General features: G+C 47.5%; 1 protein-coding gene across 2 annotated transcripts in view; it reads left to right on the forward strand.

Annotated features, from left to right (window-relative positions):
* The window catches only part of sema3h (sema domain, immunoglobulin domain (Ig), short basic domain, secreted, (semaphorin) 3H), a 217,571-nt gene that overhangs the window by 163,290 nt on the left and 31,679 nt on the right, over positions 1-22,602 (forward strand). For both annotated transcript variants that reach the window (XM_038810740.1, XM_038810741.1), the window contains exons 8-10: positions 6,569-6,683; positions 10,922-10,991; positions 21,864-22,008. In XM_038810740.1, coding sequence (XP_038666668.1) covers positions 6,569-6,683; positions 10,922-10,991; positions 21,864-22,008 — 330 coding nt within the window. The remainder of the gene's footprint in view (positions 1-6,568; positions 6,684-10,921; positions 10,992-21,863; positions 22,009-22,602) is intronic.

A 22,602-nucleotide genomic window follows, 5' to 3' on the forward strand; every position in this document is an offset into this window, starting at 1 on the left:
CAGGATGGGGAGAGAGTGTTAAGTTCATCAGATCACATGATTCTCCATTACAATCCCTACAATGGAAAAGGAGACCATTTGGCCCATCGAGTCTGCACCAATCCTCTGAAAGAGCACCATATCCAGGCAAACTCCCCCGCCGTATCTTCATAACCCCACCTCACCTTTGAACACTAAAGCAATTTTAGTATGGTCAATCCATCTAACCTGCACATCTTTGGACTGTAGGAGGAAACAAAGGGTTTGCTATTGGTCATACTGTCATGTGAGAGTACCTTTAAGAAATGGATGTTTAAGCAATGTACCTTTAAGAAATGGAGCAGCTCATATTACTGAAGTGATGTCAGAGTGTGGGTGGAGCTGGGTTTTTAGCTCAGCCATTTTGCAGTGTTTTGGTTTCAGTTTTGAGGAAAAGAGCTTGGGTGTGTCTGTGTTTTGCAGTGAGCTGGATCTGCGGTAATCTCTGCCATGAAAGACTATCTCTGAATCATTTGGGTGATTTAAACTCATAATAGTAATGTCTTTAACCTGATGTGTTTCTGTTTAAAGGTGTTAAGTCTTTTGGAGGTTTGAAGGAACATTTTGAGGGATTATTTAGTGTTCTATTATTGTTGGGGTTATCTTTGAAGTAAGGGGTGCTAATGGGTCCAATGTTTATTTAAGAAGGTTAAGTTGAATTCATGGAATAAACATTGTTTTGTGTTTAAAAACCCACGTGTCCATAATTGTAATACCACACCTGGAGACCAAGCCGTGTGCTTCAAAAGCAACAATACATTAAAGGGAGAGGTTGGTTGAACTCCATGATACAATTTGGGGTTCTGAAGACGCCACTCCCATAACAATACCCTTAGCAGCTTTATACACATATGTAAGATCACCTCCTAGTCCCCTCATTTCCAGGCCAAAAAACCCAGGTCCTTTCTTATAACTCGGGCCTTCTACATTTAGGGTCAGTTTAATTGCCGTTCTCCACATTACGTCTAGTTCTTGAACGGTTCACCTTTTTTTGGCAATCAGCTGTACACTGGCTGGCCAGAGCACTGTATAGTTTGGCTCAAAACCTTCTCTGCTCAGTAAGAAGTCTTACAACACCAGGTTAAAGTCCATCAGGTTTGTTTCGAATTACCAGCTTTCGGAGGGAACACAGCTCCTTCCTCATCATTGTATACTGCTGTTCTGGCCACATTGTTCAACATCCTACTGGCTTTCTTGATTTTCGCTCTGCTTTGGTTGACATGCTATGTGTTGTGCGTGGTGTCATCTTTATTCATTTAACCAATCATAGCTTACTTACAGTGACCATATTCCCTCCCTGTTTGCATCACTATTCAATTGTTCTGCCCACTTCCAACTAATTTTGTTGATACTGAACTGCCTTCTTCAATTTCACTGCCCCCCCCCCCCCCCCCGGAGTTTGGCATTGTCACTTCACACCCCTAGATTAAGGAGAATAGAAAATAGCCTAATTCCCATATCTAAACTTTAATAAGGACACGGTGTGTCCACACCCAGCAAAATAAAGAAACATTGTCTGATTTACGACACAATATTAACACTGCCTGATATATCCCAACAGGTTCCTCTTCTGGCTGGTGCCTTACTGGCCGACCTTTTATTCAGAGGTTAATCGAGATAGGGCAGGGAAGCTCGTACTCCGCAAGGACCAGGGAGAAGATAATCATTCCCACCCCGTAGGCCCCATGCGGGCTATTGTATAATCATTAACTGCAATTCCACTGGAATATCCTCAAGTTCAGTTTAATAGTCACTATGGAATAATGTAGTGGGCCTAAAGCTTCAGCTGAACATTCAAAAGGGAAGAATAAACTGATTTTTCAATAATGTTTCCGGCATGCATGAGAAGTATCACAGAATTGTTATGCCGCAGAAGGACACCATTTGGTCTATCGTGGGGGCAGCAAGGTGGCACAGTGGTTAGCACTGCGGCCTCGCAGTTTCATCATCCCGGGTTCAATTCCGGCCTCGGGTGACTGTGCAGAGTTTGCTACGGGTGCTCGGTTTCCTCCTACAGTCCAAAGATGTGCGGGTTAGGTGGATTGGCTGTGCTAAATTGTCCATTAGTGTCCTAAAGGCTAATCATCCTACGGAGATAGGATGGAGGCGTGAGCTTAAGTAGGGTGCTCTTTTCAAGAGCCGTGCAGACACCATGGGCCTCCTTCTGCACTGTAAATTCTGTGATTCAATGATTCATATCTGCACCGGCTCTCCAAATGGACATTTTGACTTACTGCTATTTTCCTGCCTTATCCTAATACCCCTGCACATTGTTTCTACTCAAATAATCATTGAATGCCCTCTTGAATGCTTCAATTGAACCTGCCTCCACAACATTTCCGGGCAGTGTATTCCAGACCCGAATTTTGTGAAAAGGATTTTTTTAACATTGCATTTGTTTCTTCTGCAAATCATTCTAAATCTGTGCCCCCCCCCCCCCCCCCCTCCCCCCTTCCCCCCCTCCTCGATCCTTTTATGAAAGGAAGTAGTTTCTGGCTATCGACTCTGTCCAGCCTTATGATTTTGAATATCTCTTTCAAATTTCCTCTTGGCCTTCTTCTCTCCAAGGGGAACGGTCCCAACTCCTCCAATTCATCTTCATAACTGAATTTACTCATCCCTGGAACCACTTTTGTAAACCTCTTCCTGCACTCTCTTCATTCCTTTTAGATCCTTCCTAAAGTGTGGCGCCCAGAACTGCACACAACACTCCAGCTGAGGTCTAACCAGTGTCGTTTTCATAGAGCATTAGGGTACCGTTTAATAGGGCAGAACAGAGCCCTGTTTTGGGAGCATCCAGCAGGGTGTTTCTTGGCGCTGAAAGACACTGCTATTTAGTGGCAATTCGTCCTTTTTTTTTGACCTTGACGAGGAATGCCCTGCCGAGGCCGTACTTACATCATTTCCTGCGCTGATGCAGGAAGAGTATTGGCGGATTATGCGCCCAAATATTTTGACCCCTCTCAGCCACCCCACCGCAGCCTCCGGACTCTCCCCAACTGCACCCAACTTACCTCTTATGGAGTCCTCGAGCCCCGACCTCACCCCACCCCTTAAGGGCAAGGCACCTCCGGGTTTGATCCCGGACATGGACAACCTGCCACCAAGACCTTAGCACAGTCAGCCTGGAACCCTGACAGTGTCCCTGCCAGCATGGCGGTGCCTCCCAGACACCCTGGCAGTGATCCTGGTAGATGTACACTCCAAATGGTTGGAGGTACACCGCATTGGTTCCACGATCTCCCACACAACAATCACGATACTCCGACAGAGCTTTTGCTCGCCTGGGATACCACAAGTCCTGGTTTCCGCCACTGGCACTGCTTTCACCAGAGGTGAGTTCCAAAACTTCAAGCAATCCAATGGCATCAGACACACCGGAACAGCACCTTATCGTCTGTCGTCAAATGGGCTGGAGGAAATTGGCATGAAAATGCAACCGGCAGCGTCCATAGAGACCAAATTGGCACGGTTTTTATTTGATTATTGGACCACTTCTCCTACTGCAACAGGAATCGCTCCAGCGGAATTGTTAATAGAATGGCGGCTTTGTGAGAGATTAAACCTTCTATTCACAATCTGGCAGGAAGGTGGAATCCCAACAAGAGAACCAGAAAATAAATTACAACTCTGCAAGATCCGAAAGAATATTCAAGACCGGTGATCTGGTCTATGTGAGGAACTTCGGAGATGGCTCCTGCTGGGTCATACTGGAGAAAACAGGACTAGTGTCCTACAAAATAACCACCTCAGAAGTAGGAAGCCCATCCCTGTGGAAGCCTCACCATCGGTCACAGGGGTGGCGACCACTAATGCAGGGCAAAAGCCCAAAGAGAACCCTATGGCCGTCTCCCCTGATAACGAAGACTCAGGTTCCGAGATGGAAATAGAGGAAGGAGGTGTTCCAATTGCAGCAGACACCGAGGAGGAATCCACGTTGGTAACTCTTTGGCATTTCCTCCGGAAGCCAAGGTCTCCAATTTGATTCACACCACCTGATCTCGTTCCACCCTTGATGGACGTCAGACTGATCGTGAAGAGGTGGAAGAGAACTCCTTGTGCAAGAGTATGGAGGGAGAAACAGACTTCAGGGGGCCATGAAGGACATGGGGGATCATCAGTATATCTCCCCATGGGCATTGTGGAAAGTCAATTCCTCTATTATGCGGGTGGTAGCTCGCCCAATAGAGAATGTACAGCGGGAGCTTAAAAGCTGCTGTCCCAGCCTGGGCCGGCATCTCCGTAGACCCCCGGCTTAGACGCATGTGTTGTAATCTACAGCTGCAGCCTTTCCGTTACTGCAATAAAGGGGTTCGTTATTGGAAGGCTGGCCTTGGAAAGTAATTACATTTTTATTAAGCCACATTTTTTGAAATGACAATTTTGTAACAAATCTTTGCCTCTAAAAGTTTCTTCATCACTGAGATAAGGCTTTGATTCTTGGATACTTCCCTGTCCGTCCCTTTTCGAACATGGCTCTAACATTGACCATCCTTTTCTGGCACCATAATAATAATCATCTTTACTCGTGTCATAAGTAGGCTTACATTAACACTGCAATCAAGTTACTGTGAAAAATCCCGAGTCGCCACACTCCGGCGCCTGTTCGGGTACACAGAGGGAGAATTCAGAATATTCAGTTCATGTAACAAGCACATCTTGCGGGACTTGTGGGAGGAAACCGGAGCGCCCGGAGGAAACTCGTGCAGACACCGGGAGAACGTGCAGACTCCAAACAGACAGTGACCCAAGCCGGGAATTGAACCCGGGTACCTGGTGCATTGAAGCAACTGTGCTACTGTGCCGCCCACACTCATATCGAAGCAGGCTTGAAAGGTTGGGGCCAGGGCCTGCGCACTTCTGCCCTGGCTTCCCTCAGTAGCCTGGAATGTATCCCATCTAGACCCAGTGACCTTTCCACTTTCAAGTACCCCCCCTTTTTCTATTTTTTCCAATTTGAATTCACCGCTATATTCTCCTTTACTATAGCACAGATGCAAAGTACTCAATTAACACAGCGACCTGCGCATCTTGCCTCCACAGGATGATCGAGAATGTTACCCTTACTTTGACTATCCTTTACTATTTATAAAATTACAAAAATACTTTTTGAGTTCAATTTTATTTTACCCAGCAGTCTCATCTCATACACTTGCTTTGTCTCCCTTATTTCCTCTTTACATTCCTTCCTGTACTTTTTGTATTTATATAGATCATGACTGAACTATAAACTGGGCATTTATCATAAACCTCACTTTTCTGTTTCATTGTAATCTCCAAATCTTCAGCCATCCAGGGAGCTCTAACATTGCATGCTCTTCCTTACCATGAGAATGTGTCCGGTCTGTACTTCAACTATCTCCGCTTTGCAGGCTTCTCATTGCTTATTTAATGTTCTACCTGCCAATCCTTAATTTCAATCCACCCTGGGCCAAACTCAATTAAATTAGTTCTCCTCCATTGCATGACTGTGACAATTGAACTGTTTTTACTGCTAAATAGTTAGCAGATAGCTTCCAAGGTGTTAATTCCACTAATCATATATTGAGGAAAGAATTAATCTGAAGTCAGTCTTCACTTTAAGACACGTGTATTTCCAAGATTGCAGAGTACGGACTCTGTTTCTTCCAGGCCCCAACCCCTCTGCCCTATTGTGAACTGGTTTTCAATTATTTTGCATGAAAACCAATAAACTAAATTAAATGAACTGAAGGACAAAGTAAAAAGGCAGCGCCTAAACAGAAACAAATCCCAAATCAAACTTAAAACATAAAACTAAAATTTGATTAAAAGGGTCAATAGTAAAATCCAAGAGGACCATAGGCTGTTTTCCCCTTCGAAGGGGAGAGCTGACTGGTGGTAATTTAACCTGAGGGTCACCACATCTCAGGCGAGGGGCAAGGCTGAGCAGGCAGGGCCTTCATGAATAACCTCAGCTGGTACGGGAATTAAACATGCACTATTGGCCCAGCTCTGCATCACGAACCAGCCATTCAGCCAAAAGAGCTAAACCAGCCTGCAGGCGGGCACAGGAGGCCTCGATGGTGTGAATTGGTTTTCATACTTCTGCAAATCCTAATCCTTCCCCAACTGGTATCAGCTGCTCTTCATATACATAGACATAGATTTTACAGTGCAGAAGGAGGCCATTCGGCCCATCGAGTCTGCACCGGCTCTTGGAAAGAGCACCCTACCCCCTACCCAAGGTCAACACCTCCACCCTATCCCCATAACCCAGTAACCCCACCCAACACTAAGGGCAATTTTGGACACTAAGGGCAATTTATCATGGCCAATCCACCTAACCCGCACATCTTTGGACTGTGGGAGGAAACCGGAGCACCCGGAGGAAACCCACTGGAGGAATGTCCAACTTAAAGCATGCACCCTATTACAAAACAATTTCAACGTTAACACAAGATGTCCAACTGGCTTACAATCAGAGGACAGACTGGATGACCAGTCTTGGGATAGGAGGAGCGATCAGTGTGAAATGAGTGATACATGTGCTTGCAACACTCAGCTCACAGAACTTTTTTGTTTCCCCCAGAACGATATTGGTGGTCAACGCAGTCTGGTCAACAAATGGAGCACCTTCCTGAAGGCCCGGCTGGTGTGTTCTGTTCCAGGGTCTGAGGGAATTCAAACCCATTTTGATGAACTGCGTGAGTATCTCACAGTTTAAACTCTCGTGCGAATGCTGCAAGGCAGTTAATAGCTGCTGTGTATAGGATGCTTCAAACGAGATATATATTTTAAAATTCATTGACAGGATGTGGGCAAGGCCCATCTTTAATTGCCTTTGACATGAGTGGCTTGCTGAACCATTTCAATTAAGAGTCAACTCTGTTGCTGTGGGTCTAGAAGTAGTGGCTCAGGGCGGCCGAAAGGACATTAGTGAACCAGATGGGTTTTTATGGCACAGTTATCAGACTAGCTTTCAATTCCAGACTTTTATTAATTAATTGAATTCAAGTTCCACTAACTACTGGTTTACTGGACCACATTTCCACTTTGTCACATCTCCCCGAGGAGCATATGCTGGATATTGATATCTGTGTAAACCTGTCAGTTGGTCCTTGTTATAATTAGCACAGAACGTCACTAATTAGCTAGCTTGTAGTCACACTATTTCCATCAAGAAATAAAGACACCGGGAGTTTAGAGTTCCCCTGTGTTGATTCCTGGTGCATACTGGGATTGCATAGCAGGAAACTGCTCACTCCCGTCTGTGAATTTGTGACTGTTCGGAGTTTACAATATTTTAACATCTGCCATTGGCCAGCACAATGAAACTTCTATCCCTAAATTGCAGCAATGCTCATTTGCAATGCAACTGGAGTTGAACTTTATGATGTTGACAGCAGGATGAGCTCAGTACAACATGTCTTGTCCCAGAGTAATGCTGGGAAGAAATGCTGGACTGTAAAAAAAAAGTGTGAAACACCCAGGGTGTCTTTACACAAAGGGTATTGAGTTTTGTAATACTTCTGTAATTTATAACTCTTTCCCACCCGTTGCCCCAGAAGGCCAGTTGGGATCCATGAATTTTTCAAAGTAGAGGAGAGGGATTCTCCTTTGGCCGACGCTGAAATTGGGAAAGGCGATTGGGCGGAGAATAGGTTCCAATGCCAAAATCGCGGCAATCGCCAATTTGACGCCAAACTGCAATTCTCCATCATCTCGACAGCGGCATCGATGTGTTTCAGAACGCGCGTACAGTAAATGCCATTTGCATGTCATTAGTGGGACCAACCCGGTATTCTCTGGGGTCCCCACGATGCTCCGACTCCAATCGGCTGAGTCCCCAATGGGGTGGTTCACTTGTGTTTAAAAAAATCATGAATCAGGCACCATGGCTGCTGAGGGAGTAAGAGTGGGTACGGAAAGTGTCCAACATCGCCATAGTTTGCTGACGGTTGTGTTCCTGGCCGGGGGGGCTTCTGCCAGGGCCGGGGGAAGTAGTGGGGGATGGCCAGCAATGGGCTGTGGGGCCGGGGTAACGAGCATAGAACACCATTTCCGCAGCTGGCAAGGTAGCCATGCCGCAGTGCACACAGCCCACTGTGAACTTAATGCCAAGGGTCGTATTGGTGAACCCCCAGGCCTCCCCCTGGGTGCCCTCTGGCCCCAGCCGACATATCAGCTGTTTGGCCGCGCTCCAGCACAACCAATGCATCCTTGTTGGCTGGGCTGAGCGTGTGTGGGGATTGTAATGTGTATGTGTAGCTGCTGCTCGTCAGCTTCCCGAGTATCAATCACCGGCCCGGCGAATCCCGCACGTTTTACATGGGAATCGACTGTGCTAACCGCTTAACAGTAGTGGAATCGGTCCAGGTTTGGTGCCGGTTTTTCTGTTGTGAAAGTCCACGAATTCTGCGTTGGCGTCAACACTTTAGTCTCAGAAACGGAGAATCCCGTCCGAAGTCTTTTGGTACAGGTCTTAGGGACGCAGAACAAAGTGAGTAAATGAGATTGAGGTCCAAGTCAACCATGACCTTTTGAATCTTAATGAATAGGCTCAAAGAACTGTGGAACACCTTGTTCGTACGGAGAGAATCACAACTGCGTGCATATATACAGTATAACACCTTTAATGGAGTGCTGCACAGAAGCACAATCAGCAAAAATAAATTGACACAAAGTCAAAGAGAGAAAGATTAGGACAGGTTACCAAAAGTTTGTTCAGGTGCTAAAGGGTGTCTGTAAGGAAAAGAGAAAGAAGAAGAGGTTAGGGAGAGACTTCCATAGATTTAGGTCTAGGCAGCTCAAGGTAAGGGCAAAAGAGATGAAGGATGATCAAGAGGTCAAAATTGGAGGAACATTGGCCGGGATTCACCGATCCCTCGGCCAAATTCTGGCACCGGTGCCAAACGGGCCTCCAGTTCCAGGTATTCACCCCTTCCTAGGGGGCTAGTACGGCACCGGAGTGTTGTCCGCAGCTCCGGCATTCAAAAGCCGGCACGCCAAGGACGGCGCAGGTCCGCGCATGTGCGTCACAGCCGGCGCAAGTCTGCGCATGCGCATGGGTTCCCGTCTCCACAGCGGCCCCCAGGCAATATGGCAGAGCCCTACAGGGATCTGGCGTGGAGGAACATAGGCCCTCCACGGAATTAGCCCGCCCGCCAATCGCTAGACCCCGATCGTGGACCAGGCCACCGTGGAGGACCCCCGGAGTCAGTTCCCCCCCCTCCCAATCCACTAGGATGGCCCCTGCAGCCAGAACTCCGAGGTCCCACTGGGTGAGACCATACGTAACACGCCGGCAGGACTCGGCCGACCTTGGCGGGCTCTTGGCCCATCAAGGCAAATCGCATGGGGGGGGGGGGGGGGGGGGCGCGCTTTCGACGGGCCCTGGCTGGCGTGATAATGATCCTGCGGGCGCCGAAAATCAGCGGCCCGGCGTCGGAGCGGCGTGGCGCGATTCTCGCGCCCCCCTGCCGATTATCCGACCCGGCGCGGAATCGGAGAATCCCGGCCATAGTGTTCTCGGTGGGTTGAAGGGCTGAGGGATGTGCAAGAGGAATAGGGATTAAAGGGCACCTCAGCAGTGTGTATCACCCTTGCACATGCTGCAGTGAATGCTGTTATTCAAACAGGCCCCTATTATAATGGAGGCTTTCCTGCAACTCATCTTTCACAGCACCAGTCAGGTATTTGTCTCTCAAACCCTTAACAGTGTTTCATGGTGGTCAATTAACTAGTTTTGTTAGTGTAAACCTATAGACAGTTCCGCCTGTGACTGATGATGTGTTCAGTGATCCAGGTGAAGTGAAAGTTTGTTTTCGAATACCTGACACCTCCACTCAGATGGAAGCATGCGGGCTGGAGTGATAGGAAGACCCAGCCTGCGGGATTGTCAGCCTGCTGCACATTTTGTTTATAAATGTCTACATTCTTGATGGTGCAATCCCTCCCCAACGGAATCACTGCTGGAAAAGGGTAGTTAAATAGCCTAATGCAATAAAAATACTGAACTTAATAAAGGTTTACTAAATTCTCTCCTGCACAGCTCCATTAAGCACAACTTTGGCTGCTGCAGAACACTGCAGATGAGTGGGGCAGAGAGAGAGGGGTTGAATGAGTGAGACAATGAGGGTTACGCGGCAGCATTGGGTGGGAGGTTTAGTTGTGAAAACCTTCGGGTGGCGGAGTGACAGGATGCAAATATGGGATGGAAAGGCTTGTAACTTGGAAGGTCTCAAGCTTGTTATTCTACCCCCATGGCTGGTCTAGTTGAAAAGGCTTTTGAGTTTGAAACCTGGATGTTGTGGTGAAGCTTAAGGGGTGGATTTCCTTGGGAAATCTGCCCCTGTAACTTGGGCAAAGATCCAAAAGAAATGGTCAGAGATTGATAGAACCCACAGATGTTCCTGGTTTCTAACATCTGGGCTAGAATGCCATGGGTTCAAGCCCCACATAATCCCACACTTGAATGCAGTGCTGAGGGAGCATTGAACATTGGAGGTGCCATTTTTCAGAAGAGGTGTCAAGCTGAAGCCTACCTTGTCAGCTAAAATGATCCTTAGACACCATTTTAAAGAAGAGCAGGGGAGGTCCCGTTGTCCCTTAGCTAGTATTTCTCCCTCAACCTTCCCCATCTGGCCATTCATTGCTGCTTGTGGGAGCTTGCTGGGAGATAATTAGCTGTTGTACACTTAGATTACAGCAGTCGCTAACTTCAAAAGTAATCCGTTACTTTTAAAGTACTTTGGGCCACCCAGAGGAAATAGTTGGACTTTACTGTATAAGCTCTGTCTTTTTGTAGGTTGTAGCAATCCAAGAGGTCAGGCATGCCCTCGATGGGCCATATGCCCTCCTTCCATGCTATAATGGCTCCATGAGGTTAGGGTTCCCATTTTATTTTCCACTCTCGCTGTAAATGCATTTTTTTTCTCTGCAGAGGATGTCTTTGTGCTCAATGGGAAGGACAAAAAGAACCCACTGATCTATGGAGTTTTTACAACATCCAGGTGAGAGCCTTGTCAAGTGGGAAACTTGGGGCAACAATTTCACCAAAGCTCTTTTGAGAAAGAATCCCAGTCATATCACTATTACAATGAAAACTGCATGTACACGCTAATAAGGAGCCAAATATCCAATCTGGCATACTGGCCAAAGCTCAGTGTTTCACTGATGGGGTCGGCTTCTATCAATCTGAGGTCCTTTAAACATCTCCTGCAGACATCATTCAGCCTGGTGTGTCTCTTAGAATGAAGCAACCTCCTTACAAACCCATGTTGCTCCCTCTAAGAATTCATGCAGCTCTAGCCTCCTGCACCTTCCCAATTTCCTTCACCCTTCCTCTTCCTACGGCCATGTCTTCAGCTGTTGAAGTCCTGAGATCTACTGCCTTACACTTGCCTGCCTGTCTCTTTTCTTTTACGGCATATCTTAAAACCTACCTCTTTAACCAAGGCTTTGGTCACCTGTCCTAATATCTCCTTCTTTGACTCGGCATCAATTTTCATGTGAACGCCTATTTTGTACCTCTGTAACATTTCCCAACTTCATCCCTGCCTCAGCTCATCAGATGTCGAAACCCTCATCCATGTCTTTGTTACCTCTAGACTTTGTTTGTTCCAGCTCACTCCCAGCTGGTCTCCCACATTTTACCTTTTGCAAACTTGAGGTCATTCAGAACTCTGCCCATGTCCTAATTCACACCAAGTCCTAATTCACACCAAGTCCTGTTCCTCCATCATCCCTGCGCTTGATAATGTACATTGCCTCCCAGTCAAGTAGCATCTTGATTTGAAAAGTCCCGTTGTTCATTTCCAATCCTTCCATGACCTTGTCTCTCCCTGTTCCTGCAATTTTTCCAACCCCACAAACTTCCTAGCTCACCTCATTATCGTTGATGACTTGAACACCCCAGATTTTAATTGGTTCACCACTGGGGACTGTATCTTCCTAAGCCTCACTACTTCACTTTCCACCTTTAAGTCATTCCTTAAGCCTACCTCTTTGACCAAGCTTTTGTTTGTTTGATTTGATATCTCCTTATGTAGCTCAGTGTCATATTTTGTTTTATACGGCTCCTGTCAAGTGCTTTGGGATGTTTTATTGCATTAAAGGTGCTATATAAATATAAGTTGTTGTTGAATACACCCCTGTGAAGTGCCTTTTACTATTTACTGCATTAATGGTGCTATATAAATGCACATACCTGTTGCTGGATGTCGGGGGAGGAAGGGATGGGTGTCGGCCGTTACAAGCACCAAAGTCAAATATCCATGTTGACGGTAGCTATACTGGCGAGTTCTGGTTGGCTGCCGTCTCTCATGACACTGCACCACAGCAGGAGACGGCAGCTTCAAACTACAAACTGAAAGGTCACAAAGAGCGAAACTGTTTGGGAATTCCACCCAGACTTTCAATTTGGATAAGATAAATAAAGCTGCATGAAAAACCTGGCCGTCTCTTATCTGAGAGTTCAATGCCGACCCCTGACCGGCAGCAGGCAGTTAGGAAACTACAAAGTGCCTCTTCAAAAGGTTGCGATGTGTTGATAAGGCGCTTGTTTATTTGTCAACCTCTGAGGGAAGAGAGAGCTGGGTCCTTGATCCAACCTCGTGGGTGTGGTTAGTGAGCGAATTGAGAAACTGTATATTTTGAGTTCACACTCCTCAGTGAATATTTGAATGAAGCACATTGTGTAGTCAGTCTGGCAACGGAAACGTTCAGCGAAAATCAATGGGTCCCATTTTGCTGGGGTGGCTAAATTGAGTTTTTAAAACAATCTGTAAAATCATGCACCTACCTTTTAACATTTGCCAGCCATCACAGAGCTCGATTTTCTTAAGTGCTGCACGACAAGCAGTTGGGGGGCTATTTATGTCACCGTTCTGGATTTACCCTCTGAAAATGACAGCCCTTTGTGATAAAATAACTGGAATTGTTTGAAAGCTGCAGTTGCACCAGGGTTTCCTCATAAGTTCTTCCTGTGACATAGAACATACAGTGCAGAAAGAAGCCATTCGGCCCATTGAGTCTGCACCGATCCATTTAAGCCCTCACTTCCACCCTATCCCCGTAACCCAATAACCCCTCCTAACCTTTTTGGTCACTAAGGGCAATTTATCATGGCCAATCCACCTAACCTGCATGTCTTTGGACTATGGGAGGAAACCGGTGCACCCGGAGGAAACCCACGCAGACACAGGGAGAACATACAGACTCTGCACAGACAGTGACCCAACAAGGAATCGAACCTGGGACCCTGGTGCTGTGAAGCCACAGTGCTATCCACTTGTGCTACCATGATGTAGGTGCTCTCTTGCGGCTGGCTGCAGGAAGCAATGCCAGAATGACCAGATAGGGGGTACTCCTCTCAAGCTGGAATGTTTCTAATTGGCTATGATCAGCTTCATGAGCTCACCTGCTGCCCATAATCAAAGAGGGAACCTGTCTCCATCCCAATTTAGCATGCGATTCTGTGAAATTCCCAAAGAACTACTGGCCCCAACCGGGGCCAGGTACGGGTACTGGAAACAGTCCAATTAATGTACCCAGTCTCTTAGAGAAATTCTGGTTGTGACTTTATAAACTATAACCGACAGAACTCATGGCTAAAACTACAGCAACCTCCTAATCAAAGCAGAGCAATTCTTGTAGCAAAATGCAAACATTAAAGGACAGCTACATACAAATAATATCTATAAAGTCAATCCCAGCCACTTACAGCAGTTTTTTTTCCATTTGTGATGACAGGGGAATTACACAATCATCTCTTTTTTTAAAATAAATTTAGAGTACCCAATTATTTTTTCCAATTAAGGGGCAATTTAGTGTGGCCAATCCACCTATCCTGCACATCTTTTTTTTGGGTTGTGGGGGTGAAACCCACGCAGGCACGGGGAGAATGTGCAAACTCCACACGGACAGTGACCCAGGGCCGGGATTCGAACCCGGGTCCTCGACGCCGTAGGCAACAATGCTAACCACTGTACCACCGTGCTGCCCCTACACAATCATCTCTAATTTGTCTCGATAATTGAGAGGGACATAGATTTTTTTTCTTATTTTTATTTTTTTCCCCAGAAATTTAGAGTACCCAATTCTATTTTTTTTTCCAATTATGGAACAATTTAGCGTGGCTAACCCCTGCTGGGTTACCGTCTGTGCGGAGTCTAATTTTTTTTCCAATTAAGGAACAATTTAGCGTGGCCAACCCACCTACCCTGCACATCTTTGGGTTATGGGGGGTGAGACCCTCACAGACACAGGGAGAAGAGTGAGGGAAATAGTGAAACAATGCTACTTATATTCTCCTTATGCATAAGGTGCAATTTTTATTAAACAAAAATGGTGGAATAAATCAGACTTTTTAACCTTGGTGTTTCTACCTTTCGGGCCACGAGGCCGCAAACGGTGAGTGGAGGTAGGGGCCCGCCGAATTTGAGGGTGAGGCTCTGGAGATTGCACTAGAAATCCAGGCCCAGCAATAGTGCAGCGCAGAGATTAGGAAGGACGTAGAGACGGAAACCGCTGAATTCTGCGCCCTGGACTGTGAGAGTGACCGTACAGAACCCTCGGATCGGGACAGAGTGGGATCCGGAGGTCAGGGAGATCCTTTGATTGGCGGGGTGGACAGCGAGGGAGCAGCGCCTTACCATATCCGGATGCATGAAGCTTTCGGTGCTCCCGGAGTCCAGCAGGCAAGAGGTCACGTGGCCGTTTATTTTCACCGTTGTCGAAGCGGTGGCCAGGTTGTGTGGACAAGACTGGTCCAGCGTCATCGAGATGAGCTGCGGGTAATCGTCAGAGGTTTCAGATGGAGAGCGTCGGCGTCCCAGGTCGTGGGATGTCGTTGACGTTCCTGCCCTGTGGGGAAGACAAGATGGCGGCGTCCGGAGGTCCTGCGGGGAACACAACGGCGGCGCCCATGGGGCGCACATTGCGGGGGCGGGACAAGATGGCGGCACCCATGGGCCGCACATTAGTGGCGCTGGACAAGATGGCTGTACTCACTGGTCGCACGTGGTCCCGGGGGGTGAAGATGGCGGCGCCCACTGCCCGCACGCGACCCCGGGTGGAGAAGATGGCGGCGCCCATTGTGCGTTCGGCAGGGGGGAGGTGGCGATAGCGGCGATTACGCGGGCCTGGCACACTGTGGCGAAGTGGCCCTTTTTACTACAAGAATTGCAAGTGGCGGCGCGAGCCGGGCAGCTTTGGCCGGGGTGCTTCTGTTGGCCGCAGAAGTAGCAGCGGGGACCTCGGGGTGCGCGGATTGGCGTGCGGTGCAGGTATATTGGCTAGGCAGGGCCCCAGCTGGGGGGGTCGTTTGCGGGGTTCAGGAGGGATAGGAGGGGTGGGCCGCGCGGCGAGAGGGGTAGGTCTGAAAATTACGGGAGGCGACCGTCATGGAGAGCGCTAATGTTTTTGTCTCCGCTAGGTCGAGCGTTGTCCCTTCCAGCAGTCGTTGTCGAATGAGGTCCCACCCAATCCCCGTTACAAACGCATTGCGCATGAGGAGATTAGAATGTTCGGTGGCCGTAACGGCCTGACAGTCACAGTCCCGGACGAGTGGGATTAGGGCCCGCCAAAAGTCTTCAATGGACTCACCAGGGAGTTGAGAGCAAGTGGCAAGTACGTGCCTGGCGAAGAGCGTGTTCGCTTTCTGCGCGTAGTTCTCTTTTAGGAGTGCCATGGCTTCCGCGTAAGTCGGGGCATCCTGGATCAGCGGGAACACGCTTGAGCTCAACCTGGAATACAAGACCTGTATCTTCTGAGCCTCCGTCGGCGTGGGGGTCACTGTGTTGATGTAAGCCTCGAAGCAAGCTAGCCAGTGATTGAAGTCCTTTCTGGCGTCGGGTGAGTGCGGATCAAGCTGCAGGCGATCTGGTTTGATTCTGATATCCATCTTGTTGAAAATCTGACTCCAATAAACTGATGCAAGATCAATTGCACAAAGACTCAGATTGGGTACAACTGTGGCTTTATTGCAGTCAGATGCGTGGCCTCCTGCTGCAGCTGACGAAATGGCAGATCAAGGGAGGACACGCATATTTATACAGTTCCTAGTGGGCGGAGCCCAGCCGGCAGGGGCTACCGGCAAACCTGTAGTACAGGTCCTACCTTACATCCCCTAATACAGGAGTACAGTGGTTCACCACATGCTGGCCACCGAACACCAGATGCTGCACCTTAGCAAAAGCGCAGTCTGTTTGAGTTCAGTCACAAATACACAATGCCATGTTGAGCAAGGAGTCCATAAACTCAGGACAACGACCAACTTGTCCGCCACAGGGGGCTTTGTGGACTCAGTCTGCAGAGGAAGATGGCTCAATGCATCAGCATGCACAATCTGGGTCCAAGGGCAGTGCTCAAAAGAGTACTCCTAAGCAGCCAATAACAAGGCCCAATGCTGAATCCTTGACAGAAACAATTGATGGGATCGCCTTGTCCTCACGGTAGGTGCCCGGTTATTCCTTGTGATCTGTGATGACAAGGACATGGCAACCACAGAAGTACTGATGAAATCTCTTCACCCCAAATATGACGCCAGATCTTCTTTTTCTATGAGTGTACTTACGCTCAGAGCAGCCAGCGTCCAAGAGGCAAAGGCAATCAGACGTTCATGACCATCGCTTATCCGGTGAGACAGGGCTGCTTCAATCCCATACAACGATGCCTCACATGTGATGAATAATGGCTTTGAAGGATCGAAATGTGTCATCACCCTGTTCCGTTTCACTTTGTTAAATGCCTCATCCTGAGCCTTGCTCCAGACCCAAGGCTGGTACTTACTGAGGAGCAAATGAAGGGGGGAACCAGGACAGTTGCCAAATTCAGAATTCATCTGCCATAATAATTGACCAATCCAAGAAAAGAGCAAAGTTCTGGGGCATCTTCCAGGGTGGGGACCAATTGGATGGCTCTCACCTTCCCGGCGACCAGCTGCAGGCCATTTCAGCCTACCCGCTACCCCAAATAGACAACGTCTTTTGTGTGAAACACACACTTCATGCAGTGCAGGCGGACCTCAAACTTAGAAAAGTGCTTCAACAATGCTTCGGGGTTCCGTAAACGCTCCTGGTCCGTGGTCCCTGTGACTAGCACATCGACTACAAACCCGCAACTTGCGGCAATCCTCGCAAGGCTGCACTCTGAGGATGTTCTGAGGATATACTCGTAGAAACCTTTGTGTGTATTGATTGTGATGTACGTTGCGGGATACAGGATAATGGTCCAACCTTGAGACCATGGAATTTATAGTCTTCGCAGAGGCGGAATGTCTTATCCGGCTTCATGATGGGGACCACCAGCACCGCCCAATTGGGAAAGCGGCACGATATCACAGTGGTTAGATTTGCTGCTTCACAGCGCCAGGGTCCCTGGTTTGATTCCCGGTTTGGGTCATTGTCTGTGCGGAGTCTCCACATTCTCCCTGTGTCTGTGTGGGTTTTTTCCGGTTGCTCCGGTTTCCGTCCAAAAGTCCTGCTGTTAGGTAATTTGGACATTCTGAATTCTCCTGTGTACACGAACAGGCGCCGGAATGTGGCGACTGGGGGCTTTTCACAGTAACTTCATTGCATTGTTAATGTAAGCCTACTTGTGACAATAAAGATTATTTTTTTAAAAAAGGTCTAATGATGCCAAACTCTCCAAGCGACTAAGTTCAGTCCCAACTTTCTCCACGAAGGTGTAGGGAACCGGGCGGGCATGCAAATATCGGGGCTGGGTCTCCGGGTCCACCTGGATCTTGGCTACGGCCCCTTTAATTGTAACCAATTCAGGCTGGGAAACCTCGGGGAACTTGTTCAGTCCAGACCGCCTGATCCCACTTGGAGGATATTGCCTATACAACTGCAGCTGGTGTAACCAAATACTGCCCAACAGGCTCGGGCCACTTCTTTGCATGACAATGAGGAGATGGTGAACCGATTGGCACCCATAAATTACTGCTGTAAACACCATCTCTACAATATTCAGACGCTCTACGGTATAAGTGGCCAAACAGGCCACCGTGTCAGCCAAAGTCAAAGTGTGTACATCCTGTCTAATAAGATCAAAGGTGCTCTGCACCACCACAGAAATGACAGCTCTGGTATCCAATTACATCTGGAGTAAATGGCCATTCACCTGTATTAGAACTCAAATGCCGGCCACGTGGGGCACCGCCAAACAAGTTAACTGCATCTCAGCCTCATGGTCTGCATCGTCTGGGTCATCCAGATGCAAGGCCCAGCCCCGGGACTGATGCCTACCTCGACCGGGCACCTGGAACACTGGCGCCGCTGCCTGCGGTTACGTCAAGACCAGTGCCCACACATCGCATACAGGCCGGAATCTCCTTCAGCAAGTTTGGGGACGTCCTATGTTTCGACGGCTAGCCCATTTTCCAGAGAGTGGAGTCATTGCAGCGGTCGGTCTGGGCTGTGGGGCATCCCAAAATGTTCACCTTCATCCCTTGCATTTCTTGGATGCTGCTTTAGTGCTCTCTCAGGACAAAGAGATCTGCTGCAGCTGTTGGAAAGTCAGTGAGGCTTCGCCCAAAAGTTTTTTTCTGGGTCTCCATATTATTTCTATTGCAGACCAAACGATCATGGGCACATTAGATAAAGCAGTTCCATACTCACAAAACTTGGTATCTTCCATAGCTATCATATGAACTTGGTGACGGATTCAATGGCGGACATCTCAGCGGTATTAAAACTATACCTTTGAATGATCATTGATGGGGCTGGGTTAAAATGTTGCACCACAAATGCCAAAAGGTGGTTGAATGAGTGTGTATCTGGTGCCACCGGGTATGTAAGACTTCTGATCACTCCGAACATGTGCATCCCGCAGGCTATCAACAGTATGACCATCTGGTGCTCTTTCGCTGTGATGTTGTTGGTCCAGAAGAAGTAATGCATTCTTTCTGCGTACTGGTTCCAGTCTTCAACACTGGCGTCAAGTGCATCCAATCACCCAAACAGAGGCTTGACAAAGTGATTTTTTTCCATCCTGGATCGTAAAATCAGGCAGGTGGCTTAGCCGGGCAGGTCGTAGCGTCCTCAGTAAACAAGTTTACTCCTCGTCGCCAGTCTAATAAGGACACGGTGAGTCCACACCGAGTAAAATAAAGGACCTTGGTTTATTTACAGTTACATTATGTGCAACTTCCGATAGACCCCTTTGAATTTCTCCACGGTCACTTACTTAGCTGAGTGGAGTTCTCCAACCCCTCGGCGGGGGAGCTCGTACTCTGTGAGAACCGCAGGGAAGATGATCATTCCCACCTCATAAGTCCCGTGTGGAATATGACACCAGTATATACCTGTGTCTGCCCTTGTCTGAAGGTTATAATTCATGCTGGCCTTTTCACTGAAGATCCTGTTATAACACCCAACTGTCAATCGTCACTGTGATGTAATCCTATAAAAAGGATATTAAGAATCTGGTTAATTAGCAGGAATAAACATGCCAGAACAAAAATGACTTAGAATTATATATTATCTTTAATCTATATTTTAAAAACTCAAGGTGCTTGTAGTCAGACAAAGATTGAAACTGAGCCAAAGATTCAAAAAACTTCAAAATGACCTTGGGGGAAGGAAATCTGCCACCTTACCTGGTCTGACCTCCATGTGACTCCAGGCCCACAGCAATGTGGCTGACTTTTAACTACCCTCCGAAATGACCTAGCAGGTCACCCCGTTCAAAGGCAATTGGGGATGGGCATCAAATGATGGCCTTGCCAGCAATGCTCACATCCCATGAAAGCAATTTAAAAAAAAAAAAATATTCAGAAATATGACTTTAAATTTGGTAAGGCGAGCCATGATGATAGAAAGGCTGAGAGAGGGAATTCCTGAACCTGGGGCCTAAAGCTGAAGGCAAAGCCACCGATGGTGGAGTGAAGGAAGTGAGGAGCGCATAAGAGACCCAAATCGGAAGGAAGAAGACTTCTTGGAGAACTATTGAAGAACTCATGGAGACAGGGACGGGCACAAGTCTGTGAAGAGATTTGAACAGGAGGATGAGGTTTTAAATAAAAACAGAAAATGTTGGAAACACTCAACCGGCCTGATGGCATCTGTGGAGAGAGAAACAGTTGCCCTCCAAGGGTACTGTCAGACGTTGCTGAGTGTTTTCAGCATTTTCCGTTTGCACTTTAGATTTGCAGCGTCAACAGTATTTTTGTTTCGGCTGAGTTTTTAAATTGGAGACGATAAGGTGGAGGCAGGGGACAAACGATGTGAGCCAGCAAGTGTAGAGGTGACGGGCGAGTTGGAAATCGGTGTGCGGGTTCCCTCAGAATGATGCCGATCTAGTTCAAAACAGAGATAGGCCACCGCTGGAATTTGCTGCTGTTTGTGTGTGAGGCAGCATGTTACCTGCTGGAAGTGAAAACGGGTCACAGGACTATCTACCCGACAACAGGCCTGCTGATATTTTGTCTGCCGATTTTTGATGATTTATTGCTGAGCTGAGCAGCAAGGCTTGACTTCAGCTATCAGCAGCTCTGATAGAGCAGATAAACTCTTCTAAAACAAGCTGCAATTATCATTCCTGAAGCAGCATGTCGCTGGCAATATACACAGGAAGCCCAGAGAGTTTCATGTTCTGGGCTGCCACGAGCTGTGTGGCATTTGTAGGTCAGTCAGGGTTGGCATAATATATAATTACAACTTGTATTTTTGCGTGCCTTCTCATCCAAGCAGCCGCTCCTCATTTTGAGAAGCTAAATAGTTATTTTAACTCACTTTTGGCATGGGTGGGCATGGCTGACAAGATTGGCATTTGTTGCCTATCCCTAATAGCCCACCAATAGTGGGTGCTGGACCGCCTTTCTGAACTGCAGCAGTCTGTGTGGGGACATTACCTCCACACAAGCTATTTGACTGTGTATGGCATCGCCAGACAGGTTCAATCCCATCCACACTACATGCGCTTTCTAGATTAATGATCGATAGGAAGAATCCTGGCTTTTTTTTTACTCTTCCTACTTTGGCCAGTTTTACTGTCCTCTATCCTCTGTCATATGTTATACAGGCCTAGGAAGCTCATTTGAAGATTCCTAATTCATTTTCATGCTGCTTACCATGATGCCACTCTGTTAAAGTGTTTTTCTTTATTCTTTCATGGGTAGTGAATGACTGGTTGACATATGTCAGAGTTCTCCCTCTTCTTTGTCACAAATTCATCCCATGGATTGGTATTAGCCCTCGCATGTCGGCAGGAGGAAGCCTTTGCATTTTATATAGGACTTCCTAATCAATTTTGGCTACCTGACTTGTACATTATACACGCAACCTGCAGTGGGTCTTTGTTATCTTAGAAGAAAAGTAAGAAAGAGCAAATTGAACTTGTTCCCTTCACAGAGAAGTTCTTCAAAGCTTTTCTGTACTATCGTGTAGAAAAAAGAGTTTAACAGATTAAATTAATTTCAGTCTCCAAGCAACCGATTCAACCAATTGAAATTAAGAGATTGTTTGAACTTCATCATATCTTTGGAGCATGATTCCTTATTAACTGCACTGTTCAGTTAATCGGTACAGGAGTGATGTACCATCAATTGAACGCGAAACGAGTTGCTGGACAAAAGTATGGCTTCAATATACTAGATGTTAAGCCCTGCGGTCGATTACAGTAGAAGGACGACCGCCGGGAGTACTGGGTATTTATACCCCGCCTCGGGCGGGGTTAACTCAGCCTCTCGACCAATCGGAGAGCCGTCACATGACTGGTCTCAACCAACCGGTCGAGAGGCACATGACCGACCAGGGCCAATGGTAAGCCGGTGTTCTGCACCAATGGCAGGCAGCTATGCTAATCATACCACCACAAGGAGTAGATTAATTTAGATATTTTGAGAGGAAGTTCAGTGGCCATTTTGTTTTCCTTTCTAGCAATATTCTCAATGGATCAGCTGTCTGTGTGTACAAGATGGCTGACATTATACTGGCCTTCAAAGGAGAATTTGCACACAAAGAGGGTCCTGACTACAAGTGGGTGGCCTATCCAGGACGTGTCCCCTTCCCTCGCCCTGGAACGGTGAGTAACGTTAACAATCTCCGAAGCAGGGTGCATCCCGTGAGCAGTGCACTCTGGGCTGTGTAATTGATAGGAATGGGTCTCACTTATTTAAAACCAAAATTCTTTTTGCTCTCTGGTGTGTCAGTCTGGACAAATATCTATAATGGCATTAGCCCAACCATACAGATAGAGAATGTGAAATAAGAAGATACAAAAGCATCGGAGAAAAAAGAGCCATCAAATCGGGGCAGCACGGTAGCATGGTGGTTAGCATAAATGCTTCACAGCTCCAGGGTCCCAGGTTCGATTCCCGGCTGGGTCACTGTCTGTGCGGAGTCTGCACGTCCTCCCCGTGTGTGCATAGGTTTCCTCCGGGTGCTCCGGTTTCCTCCCACAGTCGAAAGATGTGCGGGTTAGGTGGATTGGCCATGCTAAATTGCCCGTAGTGTCCTAAAAAGTAAGGTTAAGTGGGGGGTTGTTGGGTTACGGGTATAGGGTGGATACGTGGGTTTGAGTAGGGTGATCATTGCTCGGCACAACATTGAGGGCCGAAAGGCCTGTTCTGTGCTGTACTGTTCTATGTTCTATGTTCTAAATCCAATTAATTTACAA

Source organism: Scyliorhinus canicula, chromosome 11 (assembly GCF_902713615.1).
Source record: "Scyliorhinus canicula chromosome 11, sScyCan1.1, whole genome shotgun sequence".
NCBI classification, from domain to species: Eukaryota; Metazoa; Chordata; class Chondrichthyes; order Carcharhiniformes; family Scyliorhinidae; genus Scyliorhinus; species Scyliorhinus canicula.